Genomic DNA, 12,941 nt, shown 5'->3' on the forward strand with positions numbered 1-12,941 from the left:
ATTTGGACAAAAAGTTTTTTGGAAAGAAATTTCAAAAAAATCGCAAAGTTGGAGTCTTACTAATCTTCTTTCATATTCCACTGTTCACTCAAACCCAAACTCACTATTAACATTGAAACACAAAATACTTCAAAGTCCTTTACCCACAATTTTAGCACTTTAATATAATGAACAATCGTTTCCATCCTCACCAACTTTGACAGTATGATTGATCTTTTTGTCTTGTATTTTTTGACAGGAAGTTTCTTGTATTCAACACAGATTTTTGCATTATAATGAGAACGTCACCGGAATGTTCGTGAGCTTAGTAACCAGGCATTGGCTTTGGACGCAAGATAAGAAAAACTGGAACACCAGAAGCAGCCTTTTTTCAAATAGTTCCCACAGATAAGTCGTACTCCCAATTTCTTGTGATGATTTTTGGAAAAAAGTGCAGCTTATCTGCGGTAGTTAAAAATGGTACAAGAGTACGCAGTTGTATAACTTTGTATTTGATTGTCATAAACAACTTTTGTGTGTTTCTTATTATCGTCAAACTGCAGCCAGATCATGATATAATGCAGCAACAATGATACAAGAAATCATAATACTGATAATAAATAATAATAATAATAATAACAATAATAACACAACAACAATAATAATAAAACTAATAATAATGATAATAGCACGCCCTAGTCTTCCAAGGCAATGAAATAGTTTAAGTTTATTGATTGAATATTTATATTCTCTGATGATTTTTTGGTCTATTTTAAGCTTTTAATTTAGATTCATTTCGACTGACCTAGATCAGGTCCTATATTATAACATATTACCAAATTAGTGCTTTGGCGTCTTTATTATTTAATGATATCACTGAAGTGATGAGTGATTGCTTAGGGTTTTTTAGTTTTTAAAAGACTATAATATTACTATATTTATTAGTGTATTAAGTAAGTAGGGTTCATTGAATCGTTTTGATCAAGAATCTTTTTAGATTTGCCCTATGATTGGGCCTGAGTCATTGGTTTATCTTTGTTTATAGGCTTTATCATTTGGTTTTTTAGGTTTTAGGCAGATACAGTAAAAGTCGTCATATGTTGAATTGGTGGCCTATATGCTATGCCTTACGCGCCCTATAGAGCCTTGACCACTTATTTAGAGCATTCATACGTATTTACTGCCCATAATAGTAATAATAATAATAATAATAATAATAATAATTAATCCCCTCGCCAGTGAAGGGTAGGTGCCCCAGAAGCCCGGGGCTGCAACCGCACATCCCCAAGGCGCTAGAACACCTGACTGGCCTGCCCAACCCGCAACGAAGCCACGAGCCCCCTGCGCCAGCCCCCCTCAGGCACCCGTCACACTTGAGCCAAATAAAATATAAAAAAGAATAAAAAGGAGGGGAGGATAGGAAGGGAATGCTGAGAAACTAAACTACTAATTCGACTCACAACGCCATGCCAACAGAGCAACAAACCCGCTGCAAACACATGGGACAAACCAGGAATACCGCTGGACAATGTCAGCCCCAGGGCTCCCACAACCTTAAGACTGCTGCAAACGCTACAGAACGCATCAAACGCTAACAAATGCCTGAAAAAACACTACTGACCAGACCAACTCCCGGTCGTAAACTATGTAACTATATCAAACGCTACAGAACGCACCAAAATGCTCAACAAACGCTAACAGACAGCCAAGACACTAACAACCGCCTGCAAAACACTACTGACCAGACTAGCTCCTAGTCGTTAACCATGTTAAATTTCATTTCACTATATTAATAATTAGCAATAAATTTCTCCCTCTTTTTTGAACATATTACTGCTTTGAAAATGGCCTGAAAGGATAATAATTTTTATTGCGAGTTTTAGAAAGAATGGCCAACATGCACAAAATAGGCTAGTTTCAAATTGTACAGCAACAAAAAAACACAGTCAAGGTTCAGGGAAATAATTTGCGTTTCCTTTGTTTGAACAAAACAAAATGCTAATTATTCCCCTGAACCTTCACTCTGTTCTTGTTGCCGAACAATTCAAAACTAGCCTATTCAATGATCTATAAAAAAATAATAATTATTAATGAAGTTAAGCGTGGACTTTCTTTAATCCTCACAGAAAGATACATTTTTCACTTACAAGTGCATGTCCCTGGCTTATGTTCTGAATGTTAGCCATTCTGCTCAAAGTTTCAAGCAGTTCTAATATTCCCACAGACATAGCACCTGCGTCAGTCTATTATCTACTTACAAGTACATTGAGCATTACAAGCAACATCGTTTTGTTAAAAATTCAATGTTTAACCATCTTTTCAATATAGTTTTCAAGAAGTTAAAGTTGGGAAGCATACAGTATACAAATATAAATTTATAAATATCAGTCTTAAATGAGACTGCCAAGCTGCCAGTACTTACGCAACGAAAAACAACATGTCTGCTTTAGCCAGGGCCTTATTAAACTCAACTTTCCTCTCAAGATTCTTTAGGGCTGAAGTTTAAAAACAAAAGAAGTTAAAAATGTTAAAAAGATGCTTAGCATCCACTTGAAATAGGATAATCAGACATGATAATTGTATTCATTTGTCAATCTCTTGGTTAAACAAAAGAGAAAATTAAGAATATTAATGTTACCTCGCCCTTTTTCAATGAACCTTTGTTGCTTTTCACAGTTCCATGGAAGCATTTTATTAGCAGTCCTTATCAGTTCACTGCAAGAAAGAAAGAACAGCAAATTAACAAATTAACAGTAAGTAATTTATGAATAATTTGATCTGTTCTTTTTTTTCCTTAAGAACTTGAGCAAGCCAAGCTCAATCATTGAGACTGTACTTACACAAATGTGTTTTCATTAATATCACCTCATTGCTTTTGATAAAGTTGTGACTTTCATTTCTTGATATGGATCAAGACTGCTACAAGAAATTTATGGGTTGTTTTGAAAACAGAGTCCAAAGTCCAGAATTTTGAAAAAGATCCAGTTTCATCTGTTGTATAAATGGCAATACCACATTGATTTGCTCATGGAGAATTCACCTTATCTAGACCAGATAGAGTGAGTGCCTGATAACAAATTATTCATCTCCAACAAAATCCAAACTCTTTCTCAACAATTTAACTACATGCACTAATTGCTGTGTTCATTTTGTAAGCACGAAAGTCCAGAATTTTGAAAAAAAGCCAAAGTCCAGAATTTTGAAAATGATCCAGTTTCATCTGTTATATGAATGGCAATACCACATTGATACCACACACTTACTATTTGGGTGAGAAATTTTATTTGCTCATGGAGAATTCACCTTGTCTAGACCAGATAGAGTGCCTGATAACAAATTATTCATCTCCAACAAAATCCAAACTCGTTCTCAACAATTTAACTACATGCACTAATTGCTGTGTTCATTTGTTAAGCACGAAAGTGTGTGAACAAAACAAAACTTGCTCAGTTGCTGCATGCTGATAAAAACAAGCCTGAAAGTCACTCAACATTAGGGGATTAAAAGTAATTATTATTAACAATAATTTTAATCCATTAATGTTCCGTGAATAATATTATATTCTGACCATTAAAATAATAATAATAATAATAGTATCATCATCATCATCATCATTATTATTATTATTCATAATTGTCATTATTCAAGCAGTCTTCCAGACTTCATCAAACATAAATTTTAATTTGACAGTAGACTAAAAAGAATGTATAAATGAAGGAGTAAAGTGGTCCTCTCACTTAACTGGACAATTTGAGGAATTGCTTCTTATATTCTTCACCTGAAACATTCACATGGCTCTAATAGGACTCAAACCCATGACGTCTGCAGAGGTCCCATGATCTTGCAGAGGTCCCCTAACCCCTTACAGAGATCCCATGACCTGGCAAAAGCCAGTCTCAATGTGGAATCTGTGCACGTTTCCTGCTGAAGACGCTCGAAGGGCTCAGCTGCTCTCAAGTTTTATGCCAAGAAGCCACTGATATCCACCCAAAGTTTCTCTCTTCCCAGGTTCTCTTACTCTTTCAGGAGAATGTGGGTAGTAAATTCAAATTTCAATAAATTTCAATCTTTATTCCAGAATTCCACAATCAACTTCTGTTTTTTTTAAACAAAATCTTCAAGAAATGTGTGCTTTCTTTGCTCAACGACAAACTGTCAAAGAGGGACACCAAGCAACTCGAACTAAAAGAGCGATCTTGTTCGCAGTGTCTCTCATGCTCCCGTCCCCTGGAGCCTTCAGGGGACTGGAAGATGACAGACCCTGGGAACGAGATTGGTAGCAGTCAAGCAGAGAGAGGATAATTAATAACTAGGGAAGATGACAGAAGCTTTTTAAGACGATATCCATTCCAGATTTACGACAACTCCTCCAGCTCACCAGGCACTGGCCATACACCAGTTAAAACCACGATCGTACGCCATTAAGCACCAATAATTTGAACTCTCATGCACGTAGTTCCTGGTGTGGTGGTCTGTCTTCTGTTGTATATCATGGTTAGGAGGGTAAAAAGGGGGCCACAGTAATTGGCACAAGCTGTTGTTACACTCTGCCAGCTTGACTGGCAAAATTAATAAATCAAAATTATAACAATAGAAGATCTTTGGCGTGACATGACACTTTTTCCACACACTGGCACAGAGGTCATGGGTTCGAATCCTGTTGGAGCCACCTGAGTTCTTCAGATGACTATAAGAGACAATTGCTGAAAATTTCCAGATGAGTGCGATGATCACAATTAAGTTCTCTCATTCGTCTGTAACCAGCACTTCAAATAAACATTCAAAAAATACTGTATCAAAGTGAATCCCAAATAATTCACAAGTCCTTTTTAAAGCCTTGAAATCCTACAAGACCATAATGCCAGAATGATTTAATGATAAAAGAACTTATTGCAATTGAGCAATGCTACTTACTAGGAGTCCTCAATGAAGAAGTTCACAGTGACACCATTTACTTGCTTGGATGATGCCACAGTATCTTTATTCAAATCTACCACCTTACAACCACATCAACAACAACAAAAGATATATTCACATCAATAGCAAAGCTTTAAAACCCTGAGTTTAGCTCGAGTTCGCTCGAAATAAGCAAGCAGCAAGCAAAACCCTGAGGGGCACAGCCAACACATGGAGAGAAGACAAACAATAAGTATTGCTGTAATTGATCAGCTGCTAAAACCATAATGTAATTTGCAAAAATTAGACCGTGACCACGACGCGTCTCGATCTCGCTTTTAGACTAACAGAACTTAATGACAGCCAAGTGCGTTCATCTCAAAGCCTCATCGTTTACATACTGTCTATAAATACTGTATTTCAGATGCTTGAGAAAATACTCTTTGGCCTGTTCTTTGGAGCAATATACTGTAAATATTATTAAACAAAGATAGGTACATGTATTCGATACATAAACGCCAGTACTGTCAACATGGAAGGAAGTATATGAAGTAAAGAGACGCAGCTTTACCTTCCCCGGCCAAAATATATCTCCTCGAGCACTTGCCCAGACGATGGATCCCACATCAAACTGATCCATTACACCTTTTACAAACGACCCGTTAAAATGTAAAACACATCTTCGTTTCCCTCCACTCACTCAGCTCTCAGCGATGCTTCGATCTGGTGTACACAGATTTCATCGACCAATCAAAATGTTACTAGTTCCAGGTTTCACCTAGTCATAGGAGGACGCCTTGGGAAAAGTTTACGTTCGTCGGCCCACTGGACAACTTTACCACCGACCTTAATTTTGCTCGGAAACTCCATGATTACGCCAGCAAATGCCTTGTATTCGCATTAAAGAAGCATACCAAACTACGAAGCATGTTATTGAGGGGATTGAATTGAATTGCAAAGTTGAAGAGTTGAAGAGAATCGCTGCTGAAAAGACCAATATACCAGTTGAGGAACAAAGTACGGTTTGCGTAGCAAACAAGCTTTCACCACCACTTCGTCAGACTTAAAACAAGAAACTCAAGAGTTATTTTCTGTTGTTGTAATAGGCTACACGTTGCTTGAATGAAGGCATTTTATAATTTCTCCGGCCTTTGATCTCCTAACCGGTTGTTACAACCAAGGCAAATTTAACTGTACATGTACTGTTGGTCCAACTGTGTGTGATGCATCACCCTTCTTTCATTTTGGCTTAAATTGTGTTTAGTCCTGGTATCCGTCATGCCAACTGAGGCAAAAAGAAAGATCAGGCTCTTTTTCCTTGTTCGGATGTTCCTTTGGTTTCCTGACACTTTTCTAACCGGTGGTTTTAACGGTCTGTTAGCTGCACAATGTTGGTGAACGTAAACAACATAATTTCTCATTAGCTCGTTCGTCGACCTTAACATTAAATGTTTTAATTTTTCTCCCACTTCCTGTCCTCTAATTTTACAGTCCACCCTCTTCTCTGCCCCAATGCCACAGCTCTCCATCACTCAGCAGCTTACTGTAATTTAACCCCGCATTTCTATTGCAGATTGTATATTTGCCGGGGAGTTGTTGAAAGATGACGAAACCCTGGATTCCTATGGAATTCAAGATGGATTTACCGTGTATGTGATAAAAAAGTGCCCTGAGCCAGAACCAATTGGTAAGGTTTCATCATACTCTCTTTGTCATTATCAAAACAATGGACAGTGTTTTTCCAACATAGGATTGTTAAATGCAGGTTTTTTTTTTCTGCTCTCTGATAGAACAAGACCTAGATGATGTACCAATTGCTGAAGTGATGCCTGTACTGGAAGCAGCCATTAAGAACCCTTCATACAGAAACACAGTAAGAATGTAGGGCCATGTGTTGTGAAGAGGAAACTACCCCTAGCAACATGAGGCATTTTTATTTTGTATGAATAATTATTTTTCTAATCAACTGACTGACTGACTTATTGATAAAACCATTAAGTGACTGATGGCTTCCTAGTTTAACCTCTTTATCGTCATTTTAGGAAGCCAACACCCTTATTTTTTAATATTATTTAATGTAAAATCATTTTTAATGATATTAGGGTACAATAAAGTTGTTGTCGTTGTCGGACCTACTGACAGTTACTGGCTCACTGCCCAGCTGATTGGAAAACTGGCCGACTCTCTAAGTGAGCAAATGACTTATACTTAGTATATTGACTGATTCAGTGGCTGAGTGATAAATTGACTGAATTGATCGAGAGATTTGTTGATTTGTCAGGTTGCCAAAATTCTCGGTAACCCAGATATGTTAGAACAGTTGATAGTTACAACACCAGGGCTCTCTGCTGATCCAGTTGCTATGAGTGAGTATTCAATCTGTTTTGATCAACATTGTGCCTTTCTCCAAACTTTGATTTTTTGAACCCATAGGTGGTTTTAACTCCAAGTCAGAATGGTCACGGCTGTTGAGATTTTAACCCATTGACTCTTTGGGGTTCCCCATTGACGAGTAAAAACGTCTTGCGTTAGACAGAGTAAAATACTACATATGGCCCATTTAGGGTTGAAAGGGTTAATTAAGCAACTTAATTAAGGTGGTGGCTCTCAACTACCAAACGGTTGGTTGCTATGCATGGACCCCTTCAAATAGCCATTTCTCAAATCTCTTGAACTTTATGCACAGTGATCCTTTTTTGCCAAGTGTGTTCTATTTAATGTTCAACTCACAAACAAATTTGGTAAATCACGTGACCAAAACAGAAAATGCATAAAAACTCAGCCAGTTGACTAAGTTTTTCACAAGTTTTAAATGCAACTCTATGAGAACATTCTAACAAAATCTGTAGCCTGGATGTTAAAAGATATTATTTCTCAAAAAAATCCAGAAGCCTCCAGACTCCAGAAGCCCCTCCTTTGATACAATTTTGTCCAAATAGATGTACCATACTACAGTTTATGAAAAATGATGGGATGGTTCCCATGCTGGGATCTTTTACCTGTTTTTCACTGAAATGCATGGCAGAGGACTGGGACTAGTTGCACATGCGCCTTCTGATTGAAGTGATGTCAGATTGCCACTGAAAAGGTTATAAATTTCATGGAACCATCCATGCAACCTTTTTGTAGGACTGTTTGATTAAAAAGCTTCCTTTATAGCAACCATTGTCTTTTGTAGTTAAGTGCCACCCCCCTTTTAAGCAGTTTTTAAATGGAGACTGAAAAAAATCGAGGCTTGAACAGGATTTGCTCCCATGACTGTGCATTATTGTGCTGCATGTGCAAGATTACTCTACCATCTGAGTGACAAAGCCATCAGGGGAGCTCTTCAGTCGCAAGTTTGTACTTCATCCTGTACAAGGTGAAAAAATGATTCATTTCACATCTAAAATTCCTTTATTTCACTGTCCATTATATGATATGGCAGCCTTAGATGCTCTCTATACTGTGAATTGATCATTCTTGTTGAGAGTCGTCACAGTCTGCTGTTCAAAATGTATCACTCGCATGTTTTACTGTCATTCATTCACCTTGTCTGGGATGTAGCACTTGAAGCTTGACAGATGGCTTGGTAGCTCATGTTGTTAAGAGACGTGCAGCGTAATCATATGGTCATGAAGTTGAGTTGCAATCAAGCCTTGAATTTTTTTCAGGCTTTCTTTTCTACTGCATATCACCATATTTTCTCTCAAATGTAATGATTGTTGTTGCTGATAGTCCTCACAGTTCGCAGTTCAAAATATGAGGCTTTCATTATATTTAACTATCATTCAGGTGATTTTAAATCGACATATACATGTAATTAAAAGCCAAGCCTCTGTTGTTGCCTTAAAATGAATTTTATGGTTTTATCACCAACAATTTTCAGCACTACTTCAAGATCCAGAACTTCTTGAGCAACTTGTGGAAACTGCAAATGTTGAAACGTAAGTCCAGCTAGTTCATACAGTAAATACCAAAATGTGGTGGTTGATTCATGAAATATTACTTTGTTCTCTGCTTAAATTGGTCTTCCAGACTTCAAAAGCCTGTGCAAAAGCACTCTTGTGCCGAAATAAGGCCTAATGGTCTCTATTGGTAATGGTAAAGGTGAAGTCTGCTATGAGCCTAGGAAGGGCCATCAGGCCGGCGCTTATCTCTGGTTTCTGTAGCATGAAGCGACTAGGACTATTTCTACTCCCCCTGGATGGGATGCCAGTCCATCGCAGGGTTACCCCCAGCATTAAATTGGCCGGTACCCATTTATACACCTCAGTGGGTGGAGAGAGGCACCGTGAGAGTAAAGTGTCTTGCCCAAGAACACAACACAATGTCCCCAGCCAGGACCCGAACCTGGACCACTGGATCCGGCCAGATGAGGCCACCACACCTCCCACTGGTCCCTATTAGATAATAGCCATTTGCATACAGAAAAAAATTCACTAATAACTTTATTTAACCCATTGACCCCTGAGAGTGAGACTTATAGATTTTACTCTGTCTAACACCAGACGATTTTACTCGTCAGTGTGGGGCGTCCTAGGGTGTTTGAGGTGTGAATGGGTTACGTGTCCGTACAGTGTACTGGGGATACTTTTAGTCTTTACGGAAATCAAATCAACACAATTCAAATCACAGGTTGGTTTGATTGTCCTAAAGTTTATTTAATCCGTTGCCTCCTGAAATCTCCTCCCTGCCCCCCATTGATGAATAAAATTGTCTTGCATTAGACAGAGTAAAATCTTTTAAGTCTTGCTGCTACATGTAGGAGTCAATGGATTAAAAAAATGAATTACATTAACTTCAATGTTGCAGAGTTGTCCAAGAGCATCCAAGTTTGGTACAGGCTGCATCCTACATTGCTGCAGCCATTACAAAAGAAGGAGGAGGGGAGGGCACATCTGGTCGTCGTAACTTCAGCCGTATTGTCGCTGATGACTATGAATCTGATGAGGAGCTACGTGAAATGGAACCTGGGGTTTGACTCTTTTTAATATGCCATTACAATCAAAATTAACAATGAAGCCTTTTAGTTTGTGACATCCTTTTTATCAGAATACATGTAGTTTTTGCTAGTCTACCATTTTAGATGAAAATGATCTATACTCTGGCTAACTGGTTCAAGACTAGATATCTATTTATTTAACTAATGGCATTTCTGCATCACTTAATATGTAATTAAGTTATAAATTATAAACAATAATAATTGTTTCCCTGAGAACTCATCTAGTCAGAGATGAGGTGCATGCTTCCATATCTAATGGTCTCAATGGTTTTGGATTAAACTCATGGCCCACTTTTTCATAAAATTTAATTCCAAGAGCATTTTTTAAAAGAAGAGACATGAATATTTTGAAATGGAGTGCAAAAAAACTCACCAGGTACAAGAATATATTAACAACCCAGAAATATAAATGAACAAAAATTGAAAAAAATGAGTCGGAGACAGAATTAAGAGCTGTTTCCTGACTGCTGCACCACTTCTTCCATCTGATCTAATTTCCCTTGCCACAAGCTTGTTTTAATTTAAAAATAGAGAGTGGTAGTCAGGAACTGACATAGTAAGATAATGGTTTGACACTTACTAGTTTTTTTTTTTTTTTTGATGTTTCGTGCAAGACGTTTCGGCTGGTGCTTAAGCCTTCATCAGTTGCAATATAACGGTAGCACGCGTGTTTTCCATGATTTAACAAATACTAAAGAATTTGCTATTGGTGACTATCCTGTCATGTTCTTTTATACAATCACGAATGATTTACTATAAATTTATTTAACAACACATGCATCCATGCACTCCCATCTCTACAAATTCAGTCATTTTTCACTACATGCACACCACTGCCCCTATCTGTCGAAATAACTTAATTCATGTATTTAATCTCAGAATAAATACAGAACTTGTTTTTCTTCTCATAGCTTGTTGCTCAAGCTGAACTAGTTGCGGCAAATGAAGAGCGTATTCAATCAACAAGATCTTCTGAAGCATCAAGAGGTCCTGTGCCACATCAACAAATAACCTCTTCATTGCTATCATCTGCACTAGCTAGTGCTGGAATATCACAGCCTTCCTCATCTCACAGCAGTGAAGGTTTGTATTTGCACCTAGTATAGGCTAACATGCTGAAATACATCTTTTGGTCAATGCTCTTTGCACTTGTCGCTTCAAAGAGCCCTGTTTGACCCACACTGGCTCACTTTAGTCGGACCATCCATGTGATTACCTCATTTGCTGCCTTCTTCACTTTGCCTAATTGCTCCCCTGAGGAACAAAGAGTTCAAGTGCAAGCTAAACAATCATCAATGTATTTATTGACCTCTTCTCAGCAGGTCCATCAACAAGCAATGGTCCTTCAACTTCACGTCAGACTATAACAAGAGACATGATGAGTGAGGCTGTGGCATCGGCAAGAAGCGTGGCACAAACATCGTCTCACATGCAGGTATGGACTCCAACAGAAGCATGGTAGTGTTGCATGAGTCAGGGACACTTGTGTCCAAGATTCTATTTTATCGCAAATCATGAGAAGCACGCTCAGGTTTGGTAAACACCACAAAAGGTCCTGTTCAGTCTTAGTGTCCACTAGTGTTTAGTATTTGCTAAAATGAAAATATTAAATTAATATTTATGTTATTTCCAAGATAGGGATTCACTGTTTAGTCTTGTACTTGAGGAGTACTTTTAGAGGACACTTTCCTGTGCTTATCAAAATCGGAATACATCTTACTTATATAATATTGCAATCCTAAACATACATGTATGTATGAAATTGCATGTATGTTCAAGCTCTGACCCAGGAGACAATAATGCCTGTAGGTAGTTTTGTATAATTATAGTCCCAATGTACACTTCATTGATTTATGATTCTTAGCAGCCTTTTCTACCAGCCTCATCCCGGGATAAAATTATGTCTGGCAAATTAAATAAATTTACGTTTTTATAGTTTATCACTACTCTCTGGGGCTTTTAGGGCTCATGAAACAAAATTTAATGGTCTGAAATAATATTAATGAATTCAACAAATTTCACCAGTGCCAAACCAAAGGCAGCCCAGTTGACTGTTTATAAGCTCAGCTGAGAAGTTGAACTAAGAAGTATCAAGAACAATAAGTATCTAATCACTGAACAAAATGCGTGGTGTGCTGTAGGGTGTGACTGTCTTTGTCACTACTAGCGTAAGCTGATTTGGATTGTATAATCTGTAAATTTCTTCATTGGATAAAGCATCTCAAAGGGCTATGGGATAAGGTGTGATGGTCTGTTACTGGTACAGTTCCAACTAGTTGTGTTCCAAAGTGGACACAGCTTAGTACTTACCAAATAACATCTAACACCTCCTTATTTTTAGTCTCAACTTCAGCAATTGAGAGACATGGGGATCACAGATGATGCTCTCAGTCTCCAAGCATTGTCTGCTACCAATGGAGACGTGCAGGCTGCTCTCAATATCATATTTGGTGGATTATAAACAAGGCAAAATAAAAAAAACTTAAGTTCAGTTGCTACAGTACTTTGAAGGTAATACTCTTCTGCGAAATGTCAAGTGCAAAAAGATGGCAAATGTAATAAACTGTTCTGTAGAGGGCAACTCAATAATGTCTATTGCTTACAAAATCACAGACCTACAAATGTAACATTGTCAGTCTCATTAATGGGACACAGCGAATGATTAACCCAATGACTCCTCCATTGACAAGTAAAATCGTCTGACGTTAGACAGAGTAAAATATTAAGTATGGCCGGTTTAGGGGTGAAAGGGTTAAATTAATTAAAGTTCTAATAATACTTATGATAATTGGAAATCCATGTCAATGATCTTGTATGTTTTCATTTGTGCAAAATACTTAGGACAAAACTACTTTGTTTAATATTAGCCTCAGTTTTCCAAGTACAAACTATTAAGAAAATAATGATTATAGTTTCAATGTCCTTTTGTATATACCAGCACCAAGGTTTTCTTTTTGAAAAAAAAATTGATTTCCTCCATATCTCTTGCAATGTTTCTAGCAGGGTAGAAGTGGAGAAGGGGATAAGCCATTTGCAACAAACTGGTCACATGACTGATAATTGGTGAACTTGAAGCGTGGAA

General features: G+C 37.6%; 2 protein-coding genes across 3 annotated transcripts; one reads left to right on the forward strand and one right to left on the reverse strand.

Moving 5' to 3' along the window:
• Positions 1 to 2,397: 2,397 nt before the first annotated feature.
• LOC137991109 (uncharacterized) lies at positions 2,398 to 5,596 on the reverse strand. Its single transcript, XM_068836229.1, has 4 exons — positions 5,447 to 5,596; positions 4,894 to 4,976; positions 2,618 to 2,694; positions 2,398 to 2,474 (listed from the first exon to the last, which is right to left on the reverse strand). The coding sequence occupies exons 1-4, from the start codon at positions 5,513 to 5,515 to the stop codon at positions 2,398 to 2,400; spliced, it is 306 nt and encodes a 101-aa protein (XP_068692330.1). The 5' UTR covers positions 5,516 to 5,596.
• A 71-nt stretch (positions 5,597 to 5,667) lies between these two features.
• On the forward strand, positions 5,668 to 12,350 carry LOC137992096 (ubiquitin-like protein 7). 2 transcript variants are annotated; one of them, XM_068837207.1, is made up of 9 exons: positions 5,668 to 5,892; positions 6,449 to 6,562; positions 6,666 to 6,748; positions 7,157 to 7,241; positions 8,744 to 8,801; positions 9,670 to 9,832; positions 10,771 to 10,942; positions 11,182 to 11,294; positions 12,201 to 12,350. In XM_068837207.1, the coding sequence occupies exons 1-9, from the start codon at positions 5,760 to 5,762 to the stop codon at positions 12,318 to 12,320; spliced, it is 1,041 nt and encodes a 346-aa protein (XP_068693308.1). In that variant the 5' UTR covers positions 5,668 to 5,759; the 3' UTR covers positions 12,321 to 12,350. The 2 variants fall into 2 exon arrangements, with proteins under 2 accessions (XP_068693308.1, XP_068693307.1); XM_068837206.1 differs by having other exon boundaries at positions 5,669 to 5,892; positions 11,179 to 11,294.
• Positions 12,351 to 12,941: the final 591 nt, after the last annotated feature.

This window comes from Montipora foliosa, chromosome 2, assembly GCF_036669935.1.
Source record: "Montipora foliosa isolate CH-2021 chromosome 2, ASM3666993v2, whole genome shotgun sequence".
NCBI classification, from domain to species: domain Eukaryota; kingdom Metazoa; phylum Cnidaria; class Anthozoa; order Scleractinia; family Acroporidae; genus Montipora; species Montipora foliosa.